We start from the raw sequence: 25,811 nt of genomic DNA on the forward strand, positions 1-25,811 counted from the left end.
TTAGTGACATCTCTCCTCTATCATTCCTGAGTTCAATAATTTAAATCTTCTCTTTCATTTCCTTGGTCACTCTAGCAAAGGCTTGTCAATTTGTTAATCTGTTCACAGAATCAGCTTTTGGTTTCATTGATTTTCTGTATTGGTTTCTATTCTCTATGTCATTTATTTCCACACCAATATGATTATTTCCTTCCTGCTAATTGCTTTGGGCATTCTTGTTCTTCCTTTTCCAGTTTATTAAGGTGCAGAGTTAGATTATAAGATCTTTCTACCTTTATAATATACACATTTACAACTTTAAATTTCACTGTAAGCACTTCCTTGGCTGCATCAGGTAAGTTCTGGTGTGGTGTATTTTTGTTTTCATTCACATCAAAGGATTTAAAGATTTCTCTCATGACTTTTTTTTTTTCTTTGACCCTCATAGTTCCACATATTTGTACATTTCCAAACTTTCCTTCTGTTATGGATTTCTAAATTCATTCCACTGTGGTCAAAAACCATCCTTTGATAATTTCAATCCTTTTAAATTTACTGAGAATTGTTTGAATGGCCTAATTTATGATCCATACTGGAAAATGTTCCATGTGTATGAGACTGAGAATGAATATTCTGCTGTTGTTGGCTGGAGTGTTCTGTAGGTCTGCTTATTGCATATGTTTTTCAGGTCTTCTATTTCCCTGTTTATTTTTATCTAGTTGTTTCTATCAACTACTGAAAGTATGATAATAAAGTCTCCAACTATCATTATTGAATTGTGATTCACCTTTAAAAAGAACTTGTAGGACAGACTACTTTTCAGGGTGTAACTTGGGTCCAACCAACTCTGGAATAAATCTGGAGAGTTTTCACTAAGTCAAACAACTGGTATTTAAGGAAACATCAGAGACATCTGTATTTTCCTCCTCCCTAGCTGAACACGTTGTTTGCTTTCCACTAGTACCAACCCAATCTCAAGGTCAATTCATCTCATCGGAGCTGGAATGGATGTCTCAGATATTCCAAAAGGAAGCAGTGTTACTAGTCTAAAAATGATGGAGACTTGTGGCTCACAACAAAGAGGAAAGCTATGGAGATACCAAAGAGGTAGTAGAATATAGGATAAGATTTACCCAGGGTACTTAGTAAATGCAGATTCCTGGGCTATATTCTAGTATAACTTAATTAAAACTTCTCAGGGCAGTGCCCCAAAACATGTATTTTAGTACTTCCTTTCTTTCCTTCTTATTTTTAACTCTTATACACACACACACACACACACACACACAGAAGTCTAAGGATCTGGACTCTGGTTGTAAGAGTGACAAGAACATTCTCCCAAAGGGACATTTATCTCTAAGAAGACATTTCTATAGTGCATAGAAATGAGTACTTAATACATTTTCACAGAAATGCTTACAAATACGCCATGTTTCAAAATCTATACTACCTGGGCAGATTATTCTGGTGTTGAGCACAGGGAGGTTCTCTTTGCCAGCTGCCACAGCGGGACCAGAGCCAGAGTCAGCTTGGGAACGACTTGCCCGGCCATCTGGAGACCGAGGTGCAGGTGCAGCTTTAACTATTGGAGAAAAGTCCCGATGATTAAAAAAAAAAAAAAAAAAAAAAGGTAATGATAAAGTTATAAGAATAAGCAAGCTCTAATAAATTCAGGACATAAAAATAATTTAATGTGTATTTAAATCAATGAGCTGAACTGAAGATATTACATTGTGTTGACCTATTCTTTTACCATTGTTTTCACTTCTTTGAGATTTACTGTTCGGAGGGATTCGGCCACAGGTAGATGTCCGGATAGATCATTTCAAACAGACAGAAATTAGTAAAAAGTATAGGCCTACCATAACTGAAGGTCAGTAATACTCACAATTTGAATGTGTCCAACCCATATTTAAAGACAAAAAGAAATTTTGAAGCCTGATGATTTTTGAAAATGATACATATGTGTTAAAATGTATGCCACCGGTGTAATCCTTTTGCCATAAATGTTGGGTGAACGATCAAATGTAATTAATTAATTCCCAGAGCTAATACGTGAAATGTGAGTTAACATTGTCTTCCATACATAAAAGGAAAAATAGTATTTTTTTTCAAATGAAACCAATATGTTTCCTGCACTTCTCAATTAACTATATATTCAAAACAAAAATTTGCCCCAGATAGGTTTATCATATTCTTTAAAATGTTCAATACATTTAAAAGATTATTCCTAAAGAGAATTACTCTCAAAGTCAACAAAAAAAGATTTAATTCTGTCTAAACTACAGCAACGTAATGGAGAGCAAATAGTATCTTTAACTAATTTAGGAGCTATTGGCAGGTGTTTAAATAAAAAAACAGTATTTCTCAAATTCAATTTAAAAATACTTAAAAATTTAATTACCTTTACTCTCCCTAAGGCTAATTACAAACTAACCACATTAATCTTACATTCTCTTCTCTTTCTTCAAAAACAGTCCAGTTGCACTAAAGAAAAGTAGCAGACGGCCACTTTTTTTTGACAGATGAGAGACGCAGAGCTGATTTCTAATAAAAACAACCTTTTGATATTCATCTCTTATAAAAACCAGAGAGCGTCCTAGTGACTGAGATTGATGTAACATTGATGGTAACTAAATTAATGTTTCTTCTTAAACATAACATCTCATCGATCATATTAATATACCTCACTGTACATCTCAGGCATATGAATTATTGCATAATTTAATCATATAATGACCCTCTTCAAAAAGTAATGATTATTTAATACAGAAATACTTCTATTACTACTGATTCCCACTAAATTGGATTACTAGCTAGAAAATAAGAACAAATATTGCAACATTAAGGTACCAAATGTTGCAATATGTGTAAATTTATGACTATTTCAACTTCAGTATCTAGAGTTGCCTACCTTTATTCTTTAGCTTTCTTTGCAGACTACAATGGAAGTGTTCAGTTCATGAGACTATAGTAAGATGGGATGGTAGCCGGCTGGAAAACCATTAGCAATGAGTGCTGGAAAACCAATCCTCCAAAGAAACCATGCCTTGTCTTAAGGGAAATGATCAAGCAGCATACTGTAAGAATCCCATTGTCAGCCCTACTAAAGTCAGCTTTATAATGGGTGAAGACATACAAGTCCCGCTTATGAAACTCTAGATAAAGTCAATTTGAGATGATACAGTCAAGCTTCAAAAGATTTTGACAGGATGCAATGACAGCTCCAAATCGAAAAGATAAAAGTTCATAGGGATGAGCATGTACTACTCTAATTAGGTTTAAAAAATCACTTGCACAAAATAGGAGGAGATATTACTTCATGCCAAGAAGAAATTTTGCGTGGTCCTTCTAACATGAAAAAAATGTCCAGAATGAGTAGTGTATGGCTATCAGTGTGCTGTGTTAGAGTTCGAAATATCAGGGGGATTGCATTCAAAATGGGACATGATATTGACCAATTGAATGCAACCAGGAAAACTAAAAAGTTTGGAATCGAGTTAATAATTGGTGAAAGAATTGAGGAGATCATGTGGAAAAGAAGATACTAAGTTATGGGAAGAAGGCAGGATGCCACACAAGCCTGCTTTTTTTTTTTTTTTAAAGATTTTATTTATTTATTTGACAGAGAGAGATCACAAGTAGACAGAGAGGCAGGCAGAGAGAGAGAGGGAAGCAGGCTCCCCGCTGAGCAGAGAGCCCGATGCGGGACTCGATCCCAGGACCCTGAGATCGTGACCTGAGCCAAAGGCAGCGGCTTAATCCACTGAGCCACGCAGGCACCCAACGAGCCTGCTTTTAAGGTACTCACAGAGCACCGCACCAAAGTCAGCAGTTGTGGCTGTTACCGTGATCATACGTGAAGCTTTATTAATTAGTGTGCTCACGGGCAGAAACGGAAGGAGGAAAATACAAAGCTAAATGTAAAGAAAAACTTTCTGACAATAAAAGCTGATTTGAAGAATGGGATGTAGTGAGAGTGAATGGTGGAGCGCCCAGCTGGCTCAGTCCGTAGAGCTTGCGACTCTTGATCCTGGGGTCATGAGTTCGAGCTCCACGCTGGATGTAGAGATTACTTAAACACATAAAATAAAATACCTAAAACAAAACCAAAAACCTGGTCCAAAGGCTAAATGGCCATCTGTCAAGAGGGTTATAAAGTATATGCCTGTATAGGATTACAGGTTGACCTTTAAGGTCTATAGGGTATAAAGTTAGAGAGTTGAGTTGTATACTGGCATAAGTACATTTCAAGTCTAAAAGGGCTATGGCGGGGGCGCCTGGGTGGCTCAGTGGGTTAAGCCTCTGCCTTCGGCTCAGGTCATGATCTCAGGTCCTGGGATCGAGCCCCGCATTGGGCTCTCTGCTCGGCTGGGAACCTGCTTCCCCCTCTCTCTCTGCCTGTCTCTCTGCCTGCCTGTGGTCTCTGTCTGTCAAATAAATAAATAAAATCTATAAAAAAAAAAAAAAGTAAAAGGGCTATGGGTGTCAAATATGTACACATTGGTTGTATGCCAGACATGTGAAGACTGTAAGGGCTATATTCAAAGTTTCTAAGAGTTTTACATACAGTAAGGGATATTCTTTCGAGGCTGACATAATTAGTAGTAGCAGCAGTGGGAGGAATAGCACTAATAAAAGTGAGAATGACAGCAAATGCTCCTTCCCAGCACTAGGCAAAGACACTATTCTAGGCACTCCCCATATATCAACTACTCTAACCTTCATAACCAGTAGGCACATCATTATCCCCTTGTTACAAATGAGGAAACTGTTGAGAAATTAAGCAATCCACCCAAGCGCATGTGTAATGAAAGTGAAGCAGAAACATAACGACTGCAGTTCTGAGTTATCAGTGTTGACTTTTCATTAGTACCATGCAATTATTTTCATATTATCTTCTCAGCTTCATTATCCTTTAATTTCTGCTTTGCTTTATTCTAGTAAATTAATAATTATTCCCTTATACAATCTGAACTATTAAAAGTATAAATTCATCTTCAAACTTAAGAGGCAGAGGAATAATTAATGTTCTTCAAGTGACTACATATTAATTTCCTGGCAAACATAATTTCAGTAGAGATAGGGTTGTAATTAGATGTCCAGTGATTTTGAAGATTAATTTAGCAGTAAGAATTAGCAAACCATCCAGGCTGATCAATGGAATCCAGGGGACTGCTCAATTATTTAAAAGGCAAACTTTGGGCATGTATAATGTGCCCACAACTTCACTTCAATGTGCAGTTTTCACATAATTCTCTAAGGCATCTATGGGTTAAAAACAGATTAAAATCTGCTGATTTAGATGTTTCTTCCCTTTTCCTCAGGAAAATTAAGATACTTAGCCATGTTTGGTTCCATAAGCCTTAGTTTATTATGATAATCTCCAGATTATATGATAAAGCGGGATGTGGGAGTATTTGACAATCATCTAAATGTTACCATTATTATTTTAGTATTCATAACTATCTAAGCTTTACCTTCTGAAAAGCCTTGTTAAAAATAAAAATAAAAAGTTTACTTCAAACTGATAAGCCTTTTGAGAACGAAAAGCAGAATTGTACTCTATTTAATTCCAAAAGGATTACAGTTTTCTTACCAGTTAATGACTCTCTTGTGTCATCGTCTTTAGACTCTTCTTTAGATTCGTCTGTTTCTGTACTGTCATTATCGAACGACTGGCTAACTGGCTCACAGGGATGGACACTCTGGTCATCCATAACTGAGAAATGTGTTTGGACAAGTAAAAATAAAATCCATAAATATTAATATACACTTAAAAAGAAAAATGAAGCCTAAAACAAAAGAAATTCCATATTCACAAATATTAACGTAATAAATTTGGGGGTGATAACCATAAGGACTAGAGATTATCAAACTAAATACTTGAAATTGTAAACATTACTTTTTTATCAGAAGAAAAAAATAAAAGATTTTGGGAATGAAATACAAGTCCATCTATAAGTTACAACCTGAATAAGGTGTTTTTGAATATTAAATTTTTATGTTAAAGTTAACTTTTAGACCACCACTAAAATTCGAAGAGAAGTATATCCATTATATTCATACAAAAAATTAAAATACAGGTGGAACCTTTATAGACTCTTTAAAAAGCAACATAAACATTTAGGAAATTAATTTAAGAGAGTATTTTCAAAGTAGTTTGCAGGTTTGATTTTCTTTAAGAACTCAACAGATTCCCATTAGGTAAAAGATATAAAATTTTAGAATTGTAACTTAAAGTAATTTTCCATGTTTCCAGTGTATTTTTATCTTTGAGATATTATTTTATGTATCATTGATATGTCATTCCTCACATTAACATCGTATGTGAATCCTACTTAAACAGCAAATAGGACTTAATACAAATTTCATTCGAATGGCCTCATCTTCCATCCTGCCTGAACATTTTGTGTGTGTGTCCAGTCTGACCAATATGAAAATTCCACTGTGCTTACAAGATGGGGACGCAGCTAACTTCTTCAAAGGCCAACTTTGTTCACGGGTACCTTTGCCAGCTTCTTCAATGACTTGTCTCACAGCTTTCTTTAAACTGTTTGCCCGCAGCATTATTTCCTTTGGCTTGACAGCTTTCTGGGAGTGAGGTTTTGCAGGGTCATCCACGAGCTGTTCTTTGCTTTCACACAAGGATTCTTCACTGGAAGATTCCACGGTATCTTCTTCTACGATGAGAGAGTGGATGCCTGGGAGAACGGGGGCAGCCTGGGAATCTGTGTGCAAAGCTTGAAGCAGTTGTTCAAGCTTTTCATTTAGGACCGAACACTAAGAAAACAAAAATACAGCAATGAATCTCCATGGGTGGAAACGGAAAAGGACAGTTTGAGTGAATCACTTCTGATTTTAGAGGAAAGATGCCTATATTAATATTTACCAATTAACTGGCTATCCATTATAAAGGATACTTTTAGATAGCTTATAGACAAAATAATTTATCATTTTTTTTTAAAAAGAGCACAATTATGTAAATTTTTATGTGTGCTTCCAGAGTATTCCAACTCTACCATCTTTATATAATTATTTTTCCATAAAACAAAATCTCTATTATCTTTATATAGGTATTTTTCCTTAAAAGAACAAACACTTCACTTCAAAGTGACACATTCCACAAAAAACTTAGGCAAAATTTATATAAAACATTGTGTAAACTTTTTTTAAAGTAATCGACGTAAGGTACCGTTTTGAGCATCATAAACTGCAGGTCTGTCTGAGTTCTTGGTAAGCTCTCCTTCAAAGCTTTGGTTGTGAAAGGGGTGAACGGTGCCTACAGGCTTACTGGCTCAAAAAAAGAGCAAAAAGGAAAATGCACAAGGGTAAAGAAGAAGAAGAAGATGCAGAAAGAAAAACATGCACTCCGCCCTTATTTCTGTCTGCTTCTCTCGAATGACTAAGGGTAAAGAAACACGGAGGGCTGACGCCGATGCTACGAATGTCCTAATACACCTTTGATTGCCACTCTGATTCCTGTCCTTTCCTCCTCCAGAAATAGTTAAGAGAAAAAAAAAATATGGCTAGAGAGGTCTTCTGTTTTCTAAAGCTCTCCACAGAGAAAAATAAGAAAAAAAGAGGCTGAAAACATCAAACGTATGTTCATTTCTATTTCCTTTTCCTTTCACTCAAGCCACCATCCATAGCATATGAGATCATTCCTTTGCAAGCCCAAGAAAGCCAAACCTTTTATAAGAATGTCTGTCAAAGAACAAGTGAAAGTAAAGAGAGTAGCTTTTAAGGTTCTTACTTTAGCCTCCAAAAGCTCATAAAGGGGGGAAAAATCTATAAAGAAAACGGCAGGGGCGCCTGGGTGGCTCAGTGGGTTAAGCCGCTGCCTTCGGCTCAGGTCATGATCTCAGAGTCCTGGGATCGAGCCCCGCATCGGGCTCTCTGCTCAGCGGGGAGCCTGCTTCCTCCTCTCTCTCTGCCTGCCTCTCTGCCTGCTTGTGATCTCTCTCTGTCAAATAAATAAATAAAATCTTAAAAAAAAAAAAAAAGAAAACGGCAAAGCAAGAAACAGTATCCTGAAAGGGGCCAATGACCATAATGCCTGGGGAACCTGAAGAACCACACTAGGTGGGAGCCTGGTGACCAGTTTGCCTGGAAATGGAAAGCCATTCCTCTCCCCATTGGAACACCAGCCGCCCAGCATTTTCCCCCATGTGACCCCGCTGCTGAACATCTCTCCTTGGGGATGTCAATCCACGGGAAAAGCAAGTTGGTTTATAAAATTCAGGATTTTGGACAGTATCAGCGGTACAGTTTTCCTACACATTCAAGGGTAATTGTACAATAGAATATATTTTAATCCCTCACATCTGATTCAAAAGTAGTTTTTCACTTGATTTAAGATGTTTTGGCAAGAAAGGCATTTGATCAATTTAGCTGTGAGACACAGGGCAGTGTTAATATTGTCAGTAAAAAACTTGTGTGCCCTAAAGGTGACCCGCTTACTTTACTGGCCACGGCATCTGCGGCAACGGTGTTTTCCAACGTTTTTTCATAGGCCTTCTCTACTTTGGCAACAAAGTCCTTTACAGTTTCACATAGTATCCTTTGAGGAAAAGAAAGTGCAATTCAGTAAACCCCATGGACTGGTTTGGTTTGATTTACGAATATATTTAAAAAACAAGCACAATTAGGCAAACTGTCAAAGTATAGGTATATATGTACCATTTGTATATAAAACCCACACTTCTATGTGCTGTGTAACACATACTACTAGTACGTTCCAGACATTCTGAGTGATAAATGGAAATGCACATAAATAAACTCTGCTCTACTGGGTGTGGTGCATAAAAAATGAATTCTGAAACACTGAAGAGAAATAAAATAAAATGAAATGAAAAAAATCCTCTGCTCTGTGTAATTTAACTGATCATCATTTTAAGGTCACAACAAGCCTTTCTCAAATATTTAAATTAAATTCTTGAGGAGAGTATTTGTAAATCTCATTAAAAAAATAAGCGTTGGGGTGCCTGGGTGGCTCAGTGGGTTAAGCCTCTGCTTTCGGCTCAGGTCATGATCTCAGCTGGGATACAGCCCAGCATGGAGCTCTCTGCTCAGCAGGGAGCCTGCTTCCCCCTCTCTCTCTGCCTGCCTGTGTGCCTACTTGAGATCTCTGTCAAATAAATAAATAAAATCTTAAAAAAAAAAAAAGGCATTATGTACAGTTAGCCAACATATAGTATCTCATTGGGTTGTGATGTAGTAACAACTTCTTAGTTGTGTATTTAACACCCGATGCTCATTAAAAAATTTTTTTTTTTTGGGCGCCTGGGTGGCTCAGTGGGTTAAGCCGCTGCCTTCGGCTCAGGTCATGATCTCAGGGTCCTGGGATCGAGTCCCACATCGGGCTCTCTGCTCAGCAGGGAGCCTGCTTCCCTCTCTCTCTCTCTCTCTGCCTGCCTCTCCGTCTACTTGTGATATCTCTCTGTCAAATAAATAAATAAAATCTTTAAAAAAAAAATTTTTTTTTAATTTAAAAGCCATATATTATATCACTAAAAATAAAAAAAGCATTATCTCCAGCCTCTTACATATTTTCATAACAGGACTTGCAATGCTAAAAAACAAAAAAGGATAAATTTGTCACTTAATGTTGTCACTGTCACTCTACTGCTCATGATCCAGGTATCTTGAAAGTATACTGTTCCTGAAGAGGAAAGGGATTGTGTAAACAAGCTGCCACTTGAATTGAGTTATATTCTCCGTAAATCCATTTGTTTTTTTCCTTAAGGTAACCAGTACAGTCATACGCAAGACTAACTTAATTTAGATCTTGTTAGTGTCAACAATATATGGTTTTACTTGTTTGTTGTTTTTAATTACATTTGGTTTCTTTGTAAGAGAAATAGATCAAAAGAAAAAATTATCTGAAACCCTAAACACTAACTAAAATCTGTCTTTCAAAAGCCTTTGGGACTGGGGTGGGATTACAAACCACCCAACAGAATGGCATGTGACCAGCTTTTTGTAGCAAGGGCTAATAGTGAGTCTGAAAACAAAATCAGATGATTTTAAAATAAAAGTATTTCTCTTTATTATGGATACAGATTGAGAAATTTGAAGGAAAAAAAAAAGCAGATTCCAGCAATTATTTTTTCTATTAAACTTGCAATTTTCTCTGGCATTTGAGGAACATACTGATTATGTTTCCAGATATTTAAGTATTATGACATTAAGACATTCATTAGGTACAGTACACACACACACACACACACACACACACACGCACGCACGCACAATCCAAACCTTCACATTTATCATCTAAAAAATAAATTATGAATTATTCCTAATAAATTTTGCTTTCTTTGTTATTTTTTGGCAACTATTTCTAGATTTTTACTTGGACAAAAAGTAATATTTCCTAACCTTCAACCTTTTTGCTGGCTTTTTAATTCACATCTCTTTAGAGACTCCAGCTTACTATTAGAGATGAAGTCACATGCTTTACCTCAAGTTTTGTCTTCTTTGTTCATGTATACTACTTTTACAAAACTTCTTGAAATATTAAGGGAGGCTGTCACTAAATTTTTTCTATGAGCTTTACTGAAAGTATCTTTCAGATGTCCCACTTCTAAGGAGCGGAGACACTGTCCTCCCTCTTTATGTAACCGTAAGGTATGTTTTCCTTGCTATTATTATAACATGTCTTGACATAATTTTCTCCTGTACAATTTGTAAAACTGCATATGCCATAACATTACCATAGCTACTTTTTCTGGTATTTTACTAACTCCTAGGGACAGAGCCTGTAGGTCAATCAGCCTAGGAATGAAAGGGGCAACAAAGGTGCCATGTTGCTCAGACAGATGGAGACTGAAGAAACAGAGTATGATTCTGTGTTAGAGAAGACCTGCCATGTAAGTTGTGGGAAGGATCAGAAGAAATGGTTTACCTTAGGATCCAATAAGTTTCAAATTCCAGAAGATGTAAAATATTAAACTCTGGAGAAATGAACCTTTTACTATACCTAAATAGTGAATGTAGATTTCTTGAAGTTGAGATAAAATGTCCACCTAAAAATAGCATGATTTCAAAGTCATACCACCTGGAAACTTGCAAATTGCAGAAAAACAATTTTAAGATATATTTGCTATGGTAACATGGAAGATATTCTCCAACTGATACAGTTCTCTATTTTAGTGCATAAAGACATCTGGAAAAGATGTGAAAAAAATCAAATAAATGAAAGTGGAATGTGGATTTTCCCACAGGGCTATAAAAATTTTTAATCCCTAATTATATCTTAAATCAGTGTTAGCCATAATTTTGACAAGATATTTCCAAGCATTTTATATCTTTAGTTTTGTTCTCTTCCTTCCAAGTTGAGCACAAATATGCAGTTGATACTGCACCAAATATTCTGTTGAAGCTAACAAAAGTCCATATTTAGCAAGCTTGATGATTTCCTCTATCATCGCAATTATATTGTATTCATGAGATCTATACTTTTTATCAATAGCGGCAGTATCTTCATTTATCAGATTTCCCCCACTTATTTTTTAATAGGGGCAAATGACAGTAAAATATGCAAACACTACACTAAGAAAAATATGGCAATGGTGCCCAAACAGATGCACATATGGGCAGGCAGGGGTCATCCTATGAGAGTCTGAAATGATGTAAAAAAGTTATAATCAGAAACTTAAGATGATTTACAAGTATCAATGCATAATTTAGAAAAACCCTTAGCTATCTCTATGCTCTGAGGAAACATACTAACAACTACATATCTTACCTCATCTATTCAGTGAGCGGGGAGTGGGGGGTTTGCCTAAATTATCTCTATGATAGATACCAACTCTGAAATTCTGTGATCCTATGGAAATCATTTCAATCTTATTATTTTTTCTGGTCAATGATCCCATTTTCTAAGAAGTTTTGTCTACGAAACAAATCGCATTTACTTAATAACTTTGCTTTGTATTTTTATTAGTAAATGAGACCTATAATTGTTAACTAATGCTTCTGATTTTCAGAAGGTAACTCATGTTACCATACCAAACTGACAAAATTACAAAATCAAAGAACTGTTGACATGATATTGGTTAACCCGTAGTAACTATATTAGTTAACCTACATATCAGCTATGCTAATGGAATATAGCTTTTCCATCAGTATTTTCAGCGTTTTAAGATTAGTTAAAACAGCTTAAGCTACTGAGAATTATCATGTAATCATGCCTTAATAAAAATTTTTTTAAAGCATGGAGAACTATTACAGACTTTACAAGTCTTAAAGGGACATATAACCCAAATGCAATATCTGAACCTTGTTTGGATTTTGATTTGAAAAAATCAACTGTTTAAAACAAACTTTGAGATAACTAGGGACAATGGATATGGATGGAGTATACAGATAGTCTTAGAGAATTACTAATTGTATTAGACTTTTTAACAAGATTATTAGGTATATACACTGAAAATAGAATAAAATGATTTCTGGGGTTTGCTTAGAGATACTATAGCAGAAGAAAGTGGGAGTGGATGACAAAACTTTGATAAATACTGAAGCCATGTGATGGGTATGGTGGGAAACCATTATATCAGTCTCTCTACTTTTATGAATGTTTGAAAGTGTTCATAACAAAAATTAAACTTAAAAATATACCCTATTATTAGTACAAATTTACTACATTTTGTCCTTTTTTCTCTCTTGTACCTCTTTATGGCAAATCCCCTAAAATTTTAATCTGGGGTTATAAAGGCAGGACAACTGGGCAGTCTGGGCGCACAGATGAGTGACAAGAGGGGGCCAGGGGTGGAACAGAATCTGTTTCAAGGCAAATGAGCAAGTCAGAGAGAAATCCAAAGCTAAAGCTAATAGTAAAGCCTAGATAAAGAGCCAGGCCAAGGTCAAACAAAAAATTTGAATGTAATTGATTAAAGCATGAGATGATGATACCATAATTTAATATAGCACTCTGTAGTTTATAAACTCTATATTTATTTCATTACGCAACTTAATTCTCCCAACAGTTCCATGAGGGAGAAAGGAAAGGCACGCTTTCCTCTCTTACACTTGATAAAATGGACACAGGCCACAAAGCTAGCAAATGGCTGAATCTCAGCTAGGACCTCAGAATGACTTCTACTTGGTCCAACGTTGTGATTTACTCCAGTGGTGTTCAAGCTGTTTTCCAGAAATACGTCAAAGATTCTGCAAATACTTGATTCAATTTCATTTAGAAATGTAGGATATAATTTTTTACATGCTCAAATAATCATTAGAGATATTAGAGACAAATAATATGACAGCTTCTACTTTAGAATTCACATTTTTTTGGTGCAAATCTTAGACTATATTTGATGCAGCTTTCAATTATTTCTGTATTTTATTTCAGTTACATGGCAGTAAGGAAATTGTCTTCAAGAGTCGAAATAAGATACAGAAATAACTAGAAGCTGTATCAAATACAAAATTGTAGGTGTCATCTATAATCGTCACTTAATTTTTCTCACAAATGACTAATAATTTAATCCTGTCCAATTTATTAATGACGACAAAATACAATTTTAATTTTTAAAATATTGCAATTCTACATAAGATCTTATTTCACAAAAGACAATGTTAAAAGTCAATTATCTCTCAATTAAAAATATGTTAGATGTATAGAAGGCAGTAATCAAACACATGAAGGCCAATATTATGGATTTGCTAATATCCGAACTATGAAAGGGGGCCAGATAAAATATTTACTTAACTGCATCAAAGAATAATTCTTTTATAACTCGTTATACTTTTTAAAAGTTTCCATTTCAGCTTTCCATCTTTTCTAGCAAGATCTTCTAAATGCCGTATAAAAAAAGCATCTGACTCACAGGGCAAGGGCAATAAACGCAAATGTCTTCTTCGTAGAAGTAATTTAGGAAGTACCTAAGGAATAACTTTGGTATATAAATTTGGCCCAAGATGAGGAAGACAATAGGGAGTACTGAGGCCTGGGACAAACTGGAGATTTCTACATTTTGCCACAAGGCAACACAATTCGTCAGAAAACACCCAACCAGACAACAGCAACAGAAAACCAGCAACAGCTCTATGTATGCATAGAACACCGTGTCTGCCCCCCACCTCTCTGGACAACCAGGGTGCACGCCTGCCTTAAGCTGCTCAACTCCTCCTATTGCCCAGCCCTGTTTCCTATTCCTCGGGCTTATGGCATCAAAAGCAATTGTCACGATGTTTATTCTCTGTCACAAGCAAATCTGTTTATAATGATTTATCTTGTCTTCCCTAGATTCTTTGCAAAGTAAGTATATAATATACTAAAGTCAGTGTATTTTTGTCCCCACCGCTTCCCGAATCTCTCACTCTCTTTCTTTACTTCTTCTTTTTCTCCTCTTTCTGTAGAAGAATAATATTTCCTTGCTAAGCAAGAATCGTAAAGCATGCTTTTACCCTTGCTTATCAGCTGAAAATTGCAGTGGGTTTCGTCCTTGCCTCTAGTTGACTTTCTAGGTCTTAGGACATCAGTGTAGGATGCTTCAAAACAAAATTCTAAGTTCCGGGCACGCAACATTTGGGATAATAAAATCAAGTAGCTCTGACTCCATGTACAGAATCGATTTAACTAAAATCTGACAACTTTGAATTAAAACATAATTATGTGATTTAAACATGCTGATGTCATGTTGAAAAATCTCTTCAATATTTTCCCCTTCCTGATGTAAACAATTCCTAAAGAGTAGTGTTTATGGAAATAATAAATTATAGTGAAATGTGTTTTTCATATTATAATTAATTTAAATGCTTCTTTATTTTATTTATTATTTATTTTAAATTTTTATTTAAATTCAATTTAGTTAATATATGAATGCTTCTTTAAATAGGAGCTTAGATCAGTTAAACTCTAAACATCGCACTATTCTGATAAAAATATTTCAGATTAAGCATCCAAAAAAACCCCCTCTAAATATATACTCCACTGCAAACAAGACAGTAAAGTGATTTAAAAAAAAATGCAAGTTTAGTACATCTAACTCTGTGAACTACTTCATGGATTTTGGGGGAGGGAAAAAAATCACAAAAAACTGACATAAATGGTAGGAATAAGCATTTTCACCATGTAACTGTTTCATGGCTTCAACTTTGTCACTCACTTGGCAGATGATATGACCACAGCATGTTCATCAGAATTGAGAATTTTTGTAAGATGAGCTGCAACGGAGTCCTCATAAATTGTCATCTGAAAACAAAACAAAAAAAACCTACACTGTATTATTGTTTCTGGCATTTATACCACTCAATTATTACCGCTTTTAAACTGAGACCATTCAGGACACAAACGACACAGGGCAATGATGATAATGAAATATAAAAAGAGTCATCATACGAAATAAATAAAACTTCCTTTCTATAAAAGGCTTTTTGCTTCTGAAATTCCTTAATCTAGAGTCTTAAAAAAATCCATAAACTCCATTAAATTAAAAAAAAAAATGTCGAATTAGCTTAATAGCTAAAGAACCCATCTGCACCTGCACAAAAAGGCACCAGATGACCAATGAAAAATGGGCAAAAGACTAGAAATTTAAAGAAGAAGATAATACCAACGGGCCACCACCAATGACAGGTGATCAGCCTCATCAGCAATCAGCTTGGGTTTGTTTCCGCAAACACAAGCTGTAACCACAATGGAGTTCCACTGTATCCACCAGAAAAGCTACAATGAAAGCAAAAATAGTACTATGCCTGGGAAGTGCGAAACCCTGGCAAGGTTCTGGAGCAACAGAACTCTCACTCACTGCCGGTGGGAGGCAGGAGCTGATAAAAACACTCCAGAACACTGCTAAGTGTCTATCAAAGCTGAACACGAGCATACAGCATAGGACCCAGCAATTCCATTTCTACATACATATATACCGCTAAGAAACACGATGTGTGTTCACCAGAAGACACGTGTTAGAAAACGTTCACAGCAGCATTCCTTCAACAGCAGCATGGATAACAGAATGTAGCATATCTGTGCAATGAGTATCGTGGAGTAATGAGAACGCGTGATTTACAACTACGCCACAAGATGGATGAATCTCACAGACATAAAGTTGAATGGAAAGGATTCAGAGAAGGGCTGCTTACAAAAGCATTCCTTTTATAAATAAAGAAACAGACAAAAATAATCTGTGCTTTTAGAAGCTGAGATAGTGGTTCTGGGGATGGGAGTTGGGGATGGTGAACGGAAGGGGGTTTCAGGAGGCTCGTGGGGTGCAGGTAATGCTGCCTCGTGATCTGGGTGTTGATGACATGGGTCCGTTTAGCTTGTGGAAACTTACCAATAGTATATGTATGATCTGTGCACTTTTCTGTTTGTATAATTCAATAAGAAGAGTTTTAGAATGCTGAATGCGTTGTCCTACAACCATGTGAATAGATTAGAGAAGGAAGGAATCAAAATGCTCGGGAAGTCCTATGTTCCCTTTTCTGTTTGACTCAAAATTTAATGTTCGTTGAAACAACACATCTTCCTAATAAGTAAAAATGTGCACAATATTTAAACAGCCTCAAGTCAGAGCCTTCCATCAAATGTTTGCCTCAATTATATACCATGTTCTACAGTTCAGAAATTTCCAGTGTAAACCACCTGCTCTATTCAAGTTGGCCTCCTGTGCTCTGCTGCCCTACTCAGATGTCCTTTCATTGCTTCTTACCCACTGACACCAGTTTATTCAGATTGAAATGAAGATCCAGTGACACCGTCCACCTCCTTAAAGCCTTCCTGACTAGAGTCTTCCCAAAAGATCTCATTCCTGACTTCCACTCAGTTCCACCGGTGGCTAATCAGTATGCCTGTCTTTTGAATTTTGTTCTTACTTTCTTCATGGGGAAAGATGGGAGGGAAGGATCCTCAAAGCCTCACACAACATTGTGTTCACTCGTAAATCCATTTTGCTCATTTTCTAGTCTAAACATTAAAAGCTGCCTCTTTACAGTCAAGATCAGAAAAATGAAAATTACCTTTTCAGAAAGCAATGAAGGGAAATATTTTTCAAAAAGGTTAGTTTTATTTCTTTTCCCTACAGGATACATGGTCATAAAGCCTAAGAAGATAGGGGAAAATATTTTAAACTCTCACTAATTCCATTTGAATGTACGTGTAAAAATCCAGCTTTTTGTCCATTAAAAATAACCAAAGGCAAAGAATACAACCTCTCCCAGAGGAAAAATAAATAACCTCTCTGTCTGAAGATAAAATAATTGATGTCACTTATTACATAGTCACTTAGAGTCAGGGAGTTAAGGTAACAATGATTATTTTTATTGCGTATCAGGCACTGTGACAAAATATTCTGTATGTATTTATCCCATTAATTGTACTGTTTTAGGCCAAGGAGCCTTAGGCTCAGGTGAGTTGAGAGATTTGCCCAAGACCCACAGCTGATGAAGAAAAGACAAACTAAGGGGGCAGGTCTGTGGCTTTTCCCATTATGCTGCCTTCCCCCACAAGCAAGTCTTAGTCTTTGGTTAACAGTATTTGTCAAATATAAATTTTGTCATTTCTCAAGTGTATCATTATGATAGCGTGGTAGTTGGGATCCCTATGTCTCCTCCTCTTCCTTTCAAACCATTCTCCACTTCATGGCACACTGATTTTTTTTTTTTTTTTTTTCTAAAACACAAATCTGATCACACTATATCTCTCATGTCTGAGGGGATCTCCCCCCCCCCTTACATTTCAGATAAAGTCAAAAGTCTTCAGCTAACATGCAAGACCTTCCATAATTCCCAGGATTCTCCATGATCTGAATCCTCCTTCTCTCCCTGTCATATGTTTTGATGCTCTTGCCTTGCACCACCCACTCTAACCCGACAGTATTACCTGCAGGGCCCCAAATGTACCAAGGTCCTTACTATGAGGTTCTATGTCATGCTCTTTCTCAACTGGCTAATTCCAATTCTCTTTTTTTGTGCCAAAAACCCAGTTCACATACAACCTCCTCTGTAAAGACGTCACTGAGCTTGCTAGACAAAACATCCTCTCTTCTGTGCAACCATTATGCCCTGGAGAGAACCTAAACATAGCTGATCATTTACTGTCTGCCCCTCGCCCGAGACCAGAGATTCTCCAACTTTCTGGCCTCATTGCATCCTTAATGTCTGAAAGATTTTGTCACAGTACCCCGAGGCCAAAAGGAATCCCTAACGGTAGTTAAGTACAAACAACTTAGTTAGTACTTATGTCCTAACAACTTAAGAGCCCTTTGAAAGAAATAATAAATATAATTTACAAATAAAGTTATAACATCTTAGCATGCTGTAACCAAACAGCTAGGAAACAGAAAGAACTGAGGGGAGAGAAGCTTTCAATAAGAGTAAATTTAAAAACAAATGAATAGGAAGAATTTCATTTCCAGAGATTTGAAGCCATTCTCTCCCATTTTCAGGGAGCTGGTGAAGAGACAGCAGCTCACATCTTCTTTTTGATGACCTTACCATTAATAAATAAGCAGCTACTGACTCACTAGACCGGTGTGATAGGGATATGATACAAAAGAGACGAAAACGATGACTCTTGCCTCAAAAAGCTTTTAATCTAATTTGAATGCGATGGGAATTGGGCTTCCAAGAAATACATAAGGCCAGAGGGCTTGGATGCCAAGATGCCCATAGTTCCAAAAGCGTTTGGTATTTAGACCAAAAAATGACGTTATGAATTGTTTATTAATTGTCCACCTTGTGCCAGTCCCAACACCAGACGACAACGCAATGGTGAATGAATAACACATTGCCTGGCCTTGACAGTACAATAGCACCAAGATAATGGAAGGGGGCCATTGAACTCGTGAAGCAGGAAAGGGTACTAGGGCTTGAGGGATGAAGGATGGTTTCTTGGAGCAGGTGATACCTGAGGTAAGGACAGGTATGAACTGAGCATGATGTCACTGGGGGGACATATATTCATTTGCAAAGGGATATAAGAGAACAGTACATGACGGCAAGGGGATTTCATGTTAAATGTAAGCAACATGTTTCCTAATATTGAGTATTAACAGAACCATTGTTACTGAAAGGAATCATGGAATCCTTGTTTTTTCTAGGTTTAAAAAGTACAACAGCAAACAGAATTACTTAATTATGGCCATAAGGAATTAATAAAACTGTCATAATTCTTTAAGCTCTGTGACTCTACAATGCCAGTGGAATGCTAAGTTAATAAGATAATTAGGAAGTTCAACCACATTTGTGCCCTTTTAAGGAAAACTGGAAAAGTAATAATTTCACAATCATGCACAAGGGAATTTAAAATGAATACTTAAAAAAATATAAGCTGGGGAATTAGGTTGAGCCTAAGAAGGAAGGTTCAACTTGCTTTTATTATAGTTTTAAAAGCAAAAAGGACACATGGCCACTAGTTGGAGTGATATGCAACATTCATTTAACTTATAATCTTAAGGCATGCCGTCCCTTTGTTATACAATATTTTAACAAAATAACAAAGTAAATTAAGTCTTATTCAAAACCTTTTTATACTAAAAAAAAAAGTTTTTTCCATGTAGTTACAACTGTATCTCATATTTAAGGACTATATATATGTAATAAAAGTAAATTGTTTACCTTTATTATTGTAAAGGTAAAAGACCTAGGTCTAGGAAATAGACCTCTCTAAAGTAAATAGAACAAAAGAATTCCCACTTTTGTCCCTCTGGGGAGAAAATTAATATCATTTACAAAGATACTATTAAGAAAAAAGACTGGTTTCTATAAGAACAAGTATTATATTTATAGTTGGATAAAATAATACTATAAATAAAAATACTGTGAAAATAAAGTAGTAAACATATTAATCTTTAATAGGAATTATCTTTGTCGGGGCTATAGGTAAGATTATTTTTTCAATTATTTTTGTATTTTCCATATCTTTTAGAAGCAATTTTTGTTACTTTTAGATTAAAAAAAGTGTTCAATTACAACTAGCTTCTTTAAGGAATAGCCCCATTTCTAGTTATCATTCCTTTCCTTAGTTTTGACATGTTCATAATTTTCTTAATGACAAAACAGAGATTTCAACTGTAAATAAACAGACGAATTTTCCTAGAGGGAAAAATAAGTTATCATAGATCAAACAGTTTGTCAATCAGAGGATAATCCTTTGAAAATTAGTATCTGTTTCAATTCTCCAGTGCTTTAAGGTTTAGTCAAAACAATCTTTAAACATCTAAGAACTAGAGTGATGACCAGTCTGTAGCAGGGATGGAATGAAGTGAGCGCTCTTTCTTCCACTGTTTTCTCATGACCAATAGGCTTCACAGGGAAGCTTGTAATGGTGAATCCTCAACGAAGAGGCAAAGTAGGAAGAGAGAAATTATATCATACTCTGCCCACAAGCATGGGTGGTTTGGAATTGCTGAGCTAATACCTATTGGTCAGTCAGGTGCCTATGGCCAAAGCAGAAGATGAGTAAAAGCTAACAGGAACCTCTCATCTGCAGGCCTTCTCTAGAGCCCTGCTGGTAAACAGAAGCAGGCAGGTGGAATGGTGAGGGAGAACTATGAGGGTCGGGGAAGGGAACTCGCATGCCTGGTGTGTTATACACATTGGGTCCTGTGTTTACTCCTCCCAACATCAGGAACTTGCTCTACAGATAAAGTAATGGAGACCCGTGACAGTGAGTGATATGGCCAAGTTCACACTCCCAGGACAGTAGTCATAGAAGGATTCTAACCTAAATCGTAAGGATTCTTTCTTCTGGGGCAGAGGACTAGAAGTAGTCAATGAGCCCCTACCCAACACAATAAAACATAAAATTAAGCAAACATGCTACCATATCTTTTTTTTTTTTTTTAAAGATTTCATCCATTTATTTGACAGACAGAGATCACAAGCAGGCAGGGAAGCAGGCAGAGAGAGAGGAGGAAGCAGGCTCCCCACGGAGCAGAGAGCCCGATGCGGGGCTCAATCCCAGGACCCGAGCTGTAGGCAGAGGCTTTAACCCACTGAGCCACCCAGGCGCCCCAAACATGCTACCATATCTTATAAAGTTTTCTTATTTGTTCAAGATATTCACCCCTATTTCCAAATGATAAAGAGGCAAAGGGTAAAAGTCTTACATAAAATTCTTCCGATGCTTCTGGAGGTTCTGGGAGTAGAGAAGACTTTGGTGGCAATTTGAGTTCATAGGTCATTATACTCCACCTGAAGGGAGAAAAATCTTTGGTCTAAAATTCCTTTAAAATTTAATAAACTGACTTTGTTCTTACCTCATGTATATACATGTGCACATATATGCACAAATTGTGGTTTATTGTACCTAAAACAACCAAACATTAGGAAAGAAATGGAATTTTGGTAATCTCATAAAATTCTGAAGACATACTTTACGATGTCCATATTTTACCAATCCTCTGATTAGGGATTCCCAAACTTTTTAAAGGCCATGACCCACAGTAAGAAATGCACACATATAACAAAACTTTCCCTTCTTTACTAGTGCAATGCATTCTAACTTTTCTTTTTTCTTTCACTTCTTAAATAATGTTAACTGCAAGTAACTAAATAGATTCATAGGTTACTAATGGATCACATCCCAAAGTTCTAAAACAATGTCCCAGATTAAACAAATGCATAGTGCCAATGAAAGATAAATCATTCTCTGTGTGCCAACCAATCTTGTCCAGTCAGCTTATACACACATGAAATGAAAATTAACTAACTACCCCTTCTTAAAATAAGTAAGAAAGTAAGCATGGGGTTGAGAAGAAAAACTCAACAGAAATAATAATTAACTTCTTAACACTTGAAGCAAATTTATTTCAATTAGCTGTAAATATTAATTTCAAACCAAACACTGAATCACCTGCTGTTAAAAGCAATCAACTCCAGATAAATCCAGTCTTCATCTAAAATAATTTCACAATTTGGGAAGAACAGTGGGTAGGGACATTACTGTTGTCAGTAACAGGATGTGAAATCATAATTTTATAAAGACACAAAGCATAATAAAAGCAGTACCATAACATATGAATTTTAAGAAAAGCATATCACAGCTGAAGAACCTAGGGGAAAATCCCAAGATTAGCATCAGTATTTAAACAGAGTTGAGTGTATCATTCAAACTAATAAGTCTTTGCATAAAAATCCAAATTCCCAGAAAATCTCCTCCAAAGCCATAGGTTGTATGTTAGGATGTAAAAACTGAATACCTATAGCTACTCCTCAACTCTTGACATGAAAATACTATCAAGGAATAGATATTTGGGCACCAAAAGCCATTCATTCATTCATGCAATGTACACTTATTGAACATCTCAAAATGACAGACAGTGTTCCATGGTCTGGAAACAGAATGCTGATTAAGACTTTCCAAATGAAGTTTATATCCTGGTTCAGAAAACACATAAAATAATGAAACTCTGTAGATAGCCAAAGAGGGAAGACCACCAAGAGAAACATGAAAGTGAAGTTCCTTATAGCTTGAAATACTCCTCTGGTCAAAGGACAGTGAAAGAAATGGGAAAGAAATCCAAACGTCTTAAGTTTGCTGTACTTTCCATACTGTACCTCCTCCCTTGATAGAAAAAGGCTGGAGCCAAAGACAGAAGAGAAAGTGGAGGGACAAATGAAGAAAGGATGCATACTGGGACCAGCTAACCAAGTCAGAGGCCGGAAGGCTGGGCCCTATCTGATGCATGTGTGCATTAAGGAAGACACAGTGTGCGGTGCTGAGGAAAGAGCTTGAGAACTAGAGTCAGGATTCCAGAAGAGAGTGCCAGTTAGTTCTACCACTTACTAGCTATGTGACACTCCTCAGCCATTTTACCTGTTAGATGGAGATTATAATTTCATTCAGCATTAGGTGTGTAGGGATGATTAAATGAGATAAGTAAAGCAAGTAAAAGTACCAGGCAGACGAAAAAATATTCTTCTCACTGTCTCCACAAGCCTCAAGTTCCATCTCTGTAAAATCGTCATAATAATGTTGTTCTTAGCCGCCTGACAGTGTTGTTTTGAGGAGCAAATCAATTGATTAAAAATGAAAAGCTTCTGTAATTCAAATAATATTAAACAGGGACTTCTGCCACCTGTTCTTTCCCAACAGTATTCTTAGTGAAGACAACACCAGAACGAAATAGTCTTAGGTTTCCAATAACGGTCGTAGGTTCTCCAGCCTCTTTTGATGTTTCTCTTCTTTTGTTGTGTGCAGGTCTGCATCAAAGACTCTCACCATGGGGGCACTGTTCCTCTGCGGACCACCTGGAGAAGTTAATTTTTCTAACATACAAAGGAAAAGCACACACCCAGTGTGGAGGAAATGTCTAGCAGCATTTCCTGGGATGCAGTGAGAATGGTGTTTAAATTTGTGCAAAAAGCCATTTTTTTTGTGGTTTGGTAAGCACAGAATTGGGAAATCACCTCCAGGTTCTTTTAAAGCCTGGAGACAGAATCTATTTTACACATCCCAGCTAGGGGGATATCCCTCTCACGAATACTTTTGGATAACCACAGACAGAAGCTCTACAGCCCAGCTCTTTTTAAATATCCTGTCAGCAAAGGAATCAACCATTATACATTACCTTATGATGGGCAAGGTTACAATTAATTAGGTTATAGCTCATTTTAGAGTTAATTACATTTTAGATTGGTGGCTCCCTGATGAGATTTTGTTATTTTCGGGAACAGTTCCACAGATGGCTAATCCTATCAACGTTGTTTTGATTCATGCTAGCTTAAGTTTATAATGATATTCTGACAGTTGTCTTCTACCTACGGTGGGGGAAGGGCAGGTTACTGCTCACGGGGTCCCAATCCTACCCACCTTCTTTATAATACTCAGGGTACACATACTGTGATTTCCTTTTTTATACACGGAGCATTTAGAGAGAAAGAAGTTGAGATGTGGTCAAGGATACCACAAACACAGTAGTAATTCCTTGATATGGTGTTCTTAGTATTTCCCAGTCACTGGGAAAGGATTGTCTTTTTTAGTATTTAGTTCTTTGTTGGTTCAATTCATTTTTAATATGCATAATCAAGAAGAGATAGTCTAACACATCTCAAGTTTATACATCTTCCTTAGCTTTAATGAAGCCACAGGACAATGGGGCCATACCCATTACAGTCATCAAAAGCCCCCACACAAAATGAACTGCTTAAGTCTTCTGACCGGAACAACAATGAAAAGTAAGTGCTCTACCAGCAGGATGTTCTATTTTTAAAACAGTGGGTTCATTAGACTAGTTTTTTCAGTTTTTGTTACAATTTATCCATCCACCCCAAAAATATTTTTATTGAGTGTTTACTCTATGCAAGTTAGTAGACCTCAGGAGTGAAAAAAGTGCGTAAGACCAGGAAGTCTCCATCCTCATCGAGCTTACAGTTCATAAAATTTCAACTACCAAAAATGATGTCAGTATGCCATTTTCAGGCTAGTGTTAGAAGAAAATTCACTTTTACCTGTCTAGCATTTTGGTACTGGCACGTTCCAGCTTCTCTAGAATTTGAGGAAGTTGGGTGTCATCGTCGTAGGAACCGCCCCAGCCTAGAACCCGGGCAAGGTCATTTCCTGTACCCAAAGGCAATACTCCCAGCTGACACTGGAAGAAAGCACAACAGGGAGATCTCAGGCAAGATGAGAAATAGGAGCCACGACACTTCTGCTCTCCTCTGGTCAGCAGTTAGTATACATTCATGTTAACAAGTCATGAAAATATTTAGTACTTGCCTGTTTATTCAAGTTGAGCTTATCAATTTCTGACAAGACCCAACCTACACTTCCATCTCCTCCACAAACAAGAATTCGGAAATTGTCAAACTTCTGGAATAATCTTAAACTGAAAGCAAAAAGTATTTTATTTTAATATAAATAAATAAAAATCATTTTCCCCAATTCTTTGTTATTCTGTATATATTGGTATTTGTGTTCAGATCAAATATAAGAATGCTTACATACACATTAATGATACTATAAAGATGGAAGTGCAATTTTTAACTTGAGAAAACTGCTTACTCATTAAGAGGAAAGGGGATTATAAGTAGAAATGGAGATAGAATTAGAAGGGAAGGGGAGTGAGAAATGAGAAAACAAAGAAGTAGAACCCAGGAAAGAAAATGAAAGGTGGGGCGCCTGGGTGGCTCAGTGGGTTAAAGCCTCTGCCTTAGGCTCAGGTCATGATCTCAGGGTCCTGGGATCAATTCCCGCATCGGGCTCTGTTCAGTAGGGAGCCCGTTTCCTCTCTCTCTCTCTCTCTCTCTGCCTGCTTCTCTGCCTGCTTGTGATCTCTCTCTCTCTCTGTGTCAAATAAATAAAATAAAATCTTAAGAAAAAAAAAAAATGAAAGGTAAGTGATAAGACATGGTAAAAGTAGTGATTTTTTTCCCTTCTCATTACAAGGATTACGTGATTTCCTTAAGAATGGCATATTACTGGGGCGCCTGGGTGGCTCAGTGGGTTAAGCCGCTGCCTTCAGCTCAGGTCATGATCTCGGAGTCCTGGGATCGAGTCCCGCATCGGGCTCTCTGCTCAGCAGGGAGCCTGCTTCCTCCTGTCTCTCTGCCTGCCTCTCTGCCCGCTTGTGATCTCTCTCTGTCAAATAAATAAATAAAATCTTAAAAAAAAAAAAAAAAAGAATGGCATATTACAAACCGGGGGTGGAGAATCTAGGGCACTGATATTATTGACACTCAAGTCAGTTCCTAAAGGGATCCACCAAACGTTGACATACCACTTTTTGGACACCCACTTGCTTTTCTTCCCCCTCGTCCTAGTCTGGGTCAGTCTTTTGCCTCTGTCCTTCCTTCATCTTAACTTTGGGCACTCCCTATCTCCTGAATATACCTTTGTACACCTCAAGTACTGTGGAAACCCTATAAAATACGCTGTTGAG

At 36.7% G+C, this 25,811-nt stretch overlaps 1 protein-coding gene across 10 annotated transcripts in view; it reads right to left on the reverse strand.

Moving 5' to 3' along the window:
* Positions 1–25,811, reverse strand: part of DGKH (diacylglycerol kinase eta) — a 204,042-nt gene that overhangs the window by 30,087 nt on the left and 148,144 nt on the right. For 8 of the 10 annotated variants that reach the window (XM_047720024.1, XM_047720027.1, XM_047720028.1 and 5 more), the window contains 8 exons: positions 24,650–24,758; positions 24,382–24,521; positions 21,039–21,123; positions 15,096–15,181; positions 8,443–8,542; positions 6,438–6,762; positions 5,579–5,701; positions 1,430–1,561 (listed from right to left, as the gene is read on the reverse strand). In XM_047720024.1, coding sequence (XP_047575980.1) covers positions 1,430–1,561; positions 5,579–5,701; positions 6,438–6,762; positions 8,443–8,542; positions 15,096–15,181; positions 21,039–21,123; positions 24,382–24,521; positions 24,650–24,758 — 1,100 coding nt within the window. The remainder of the gene's footprint in view (positions 1–1,429; positions 1,562–5,578; positions 5,702–6,437; positions 6,763–8,442; positions 8,543–15,095; positions 15,182–21,038; positions 21,124–24,381; positions 24,522–24,649; positions 24,759–25,811) is intronic. The other 2 variants (XM_047720033.1, XM_047720025.1) reach the window with 1 other exon arrangement.

The sequence above is a fragment of the Lutra lutra genome, chromosome 3 (assembly GCF_902655055.1).
Source record: "Lutra lutra chromosome 3, mLutLut1.2, whole genome shotgun sequence".
Taxonomy (NCBI): domain Eukaryota; kingdom Metazoa; phylum Chordata; class Mammalia; order Carnivora; family Mustelidae; genus Lutra; species Lutra lutra.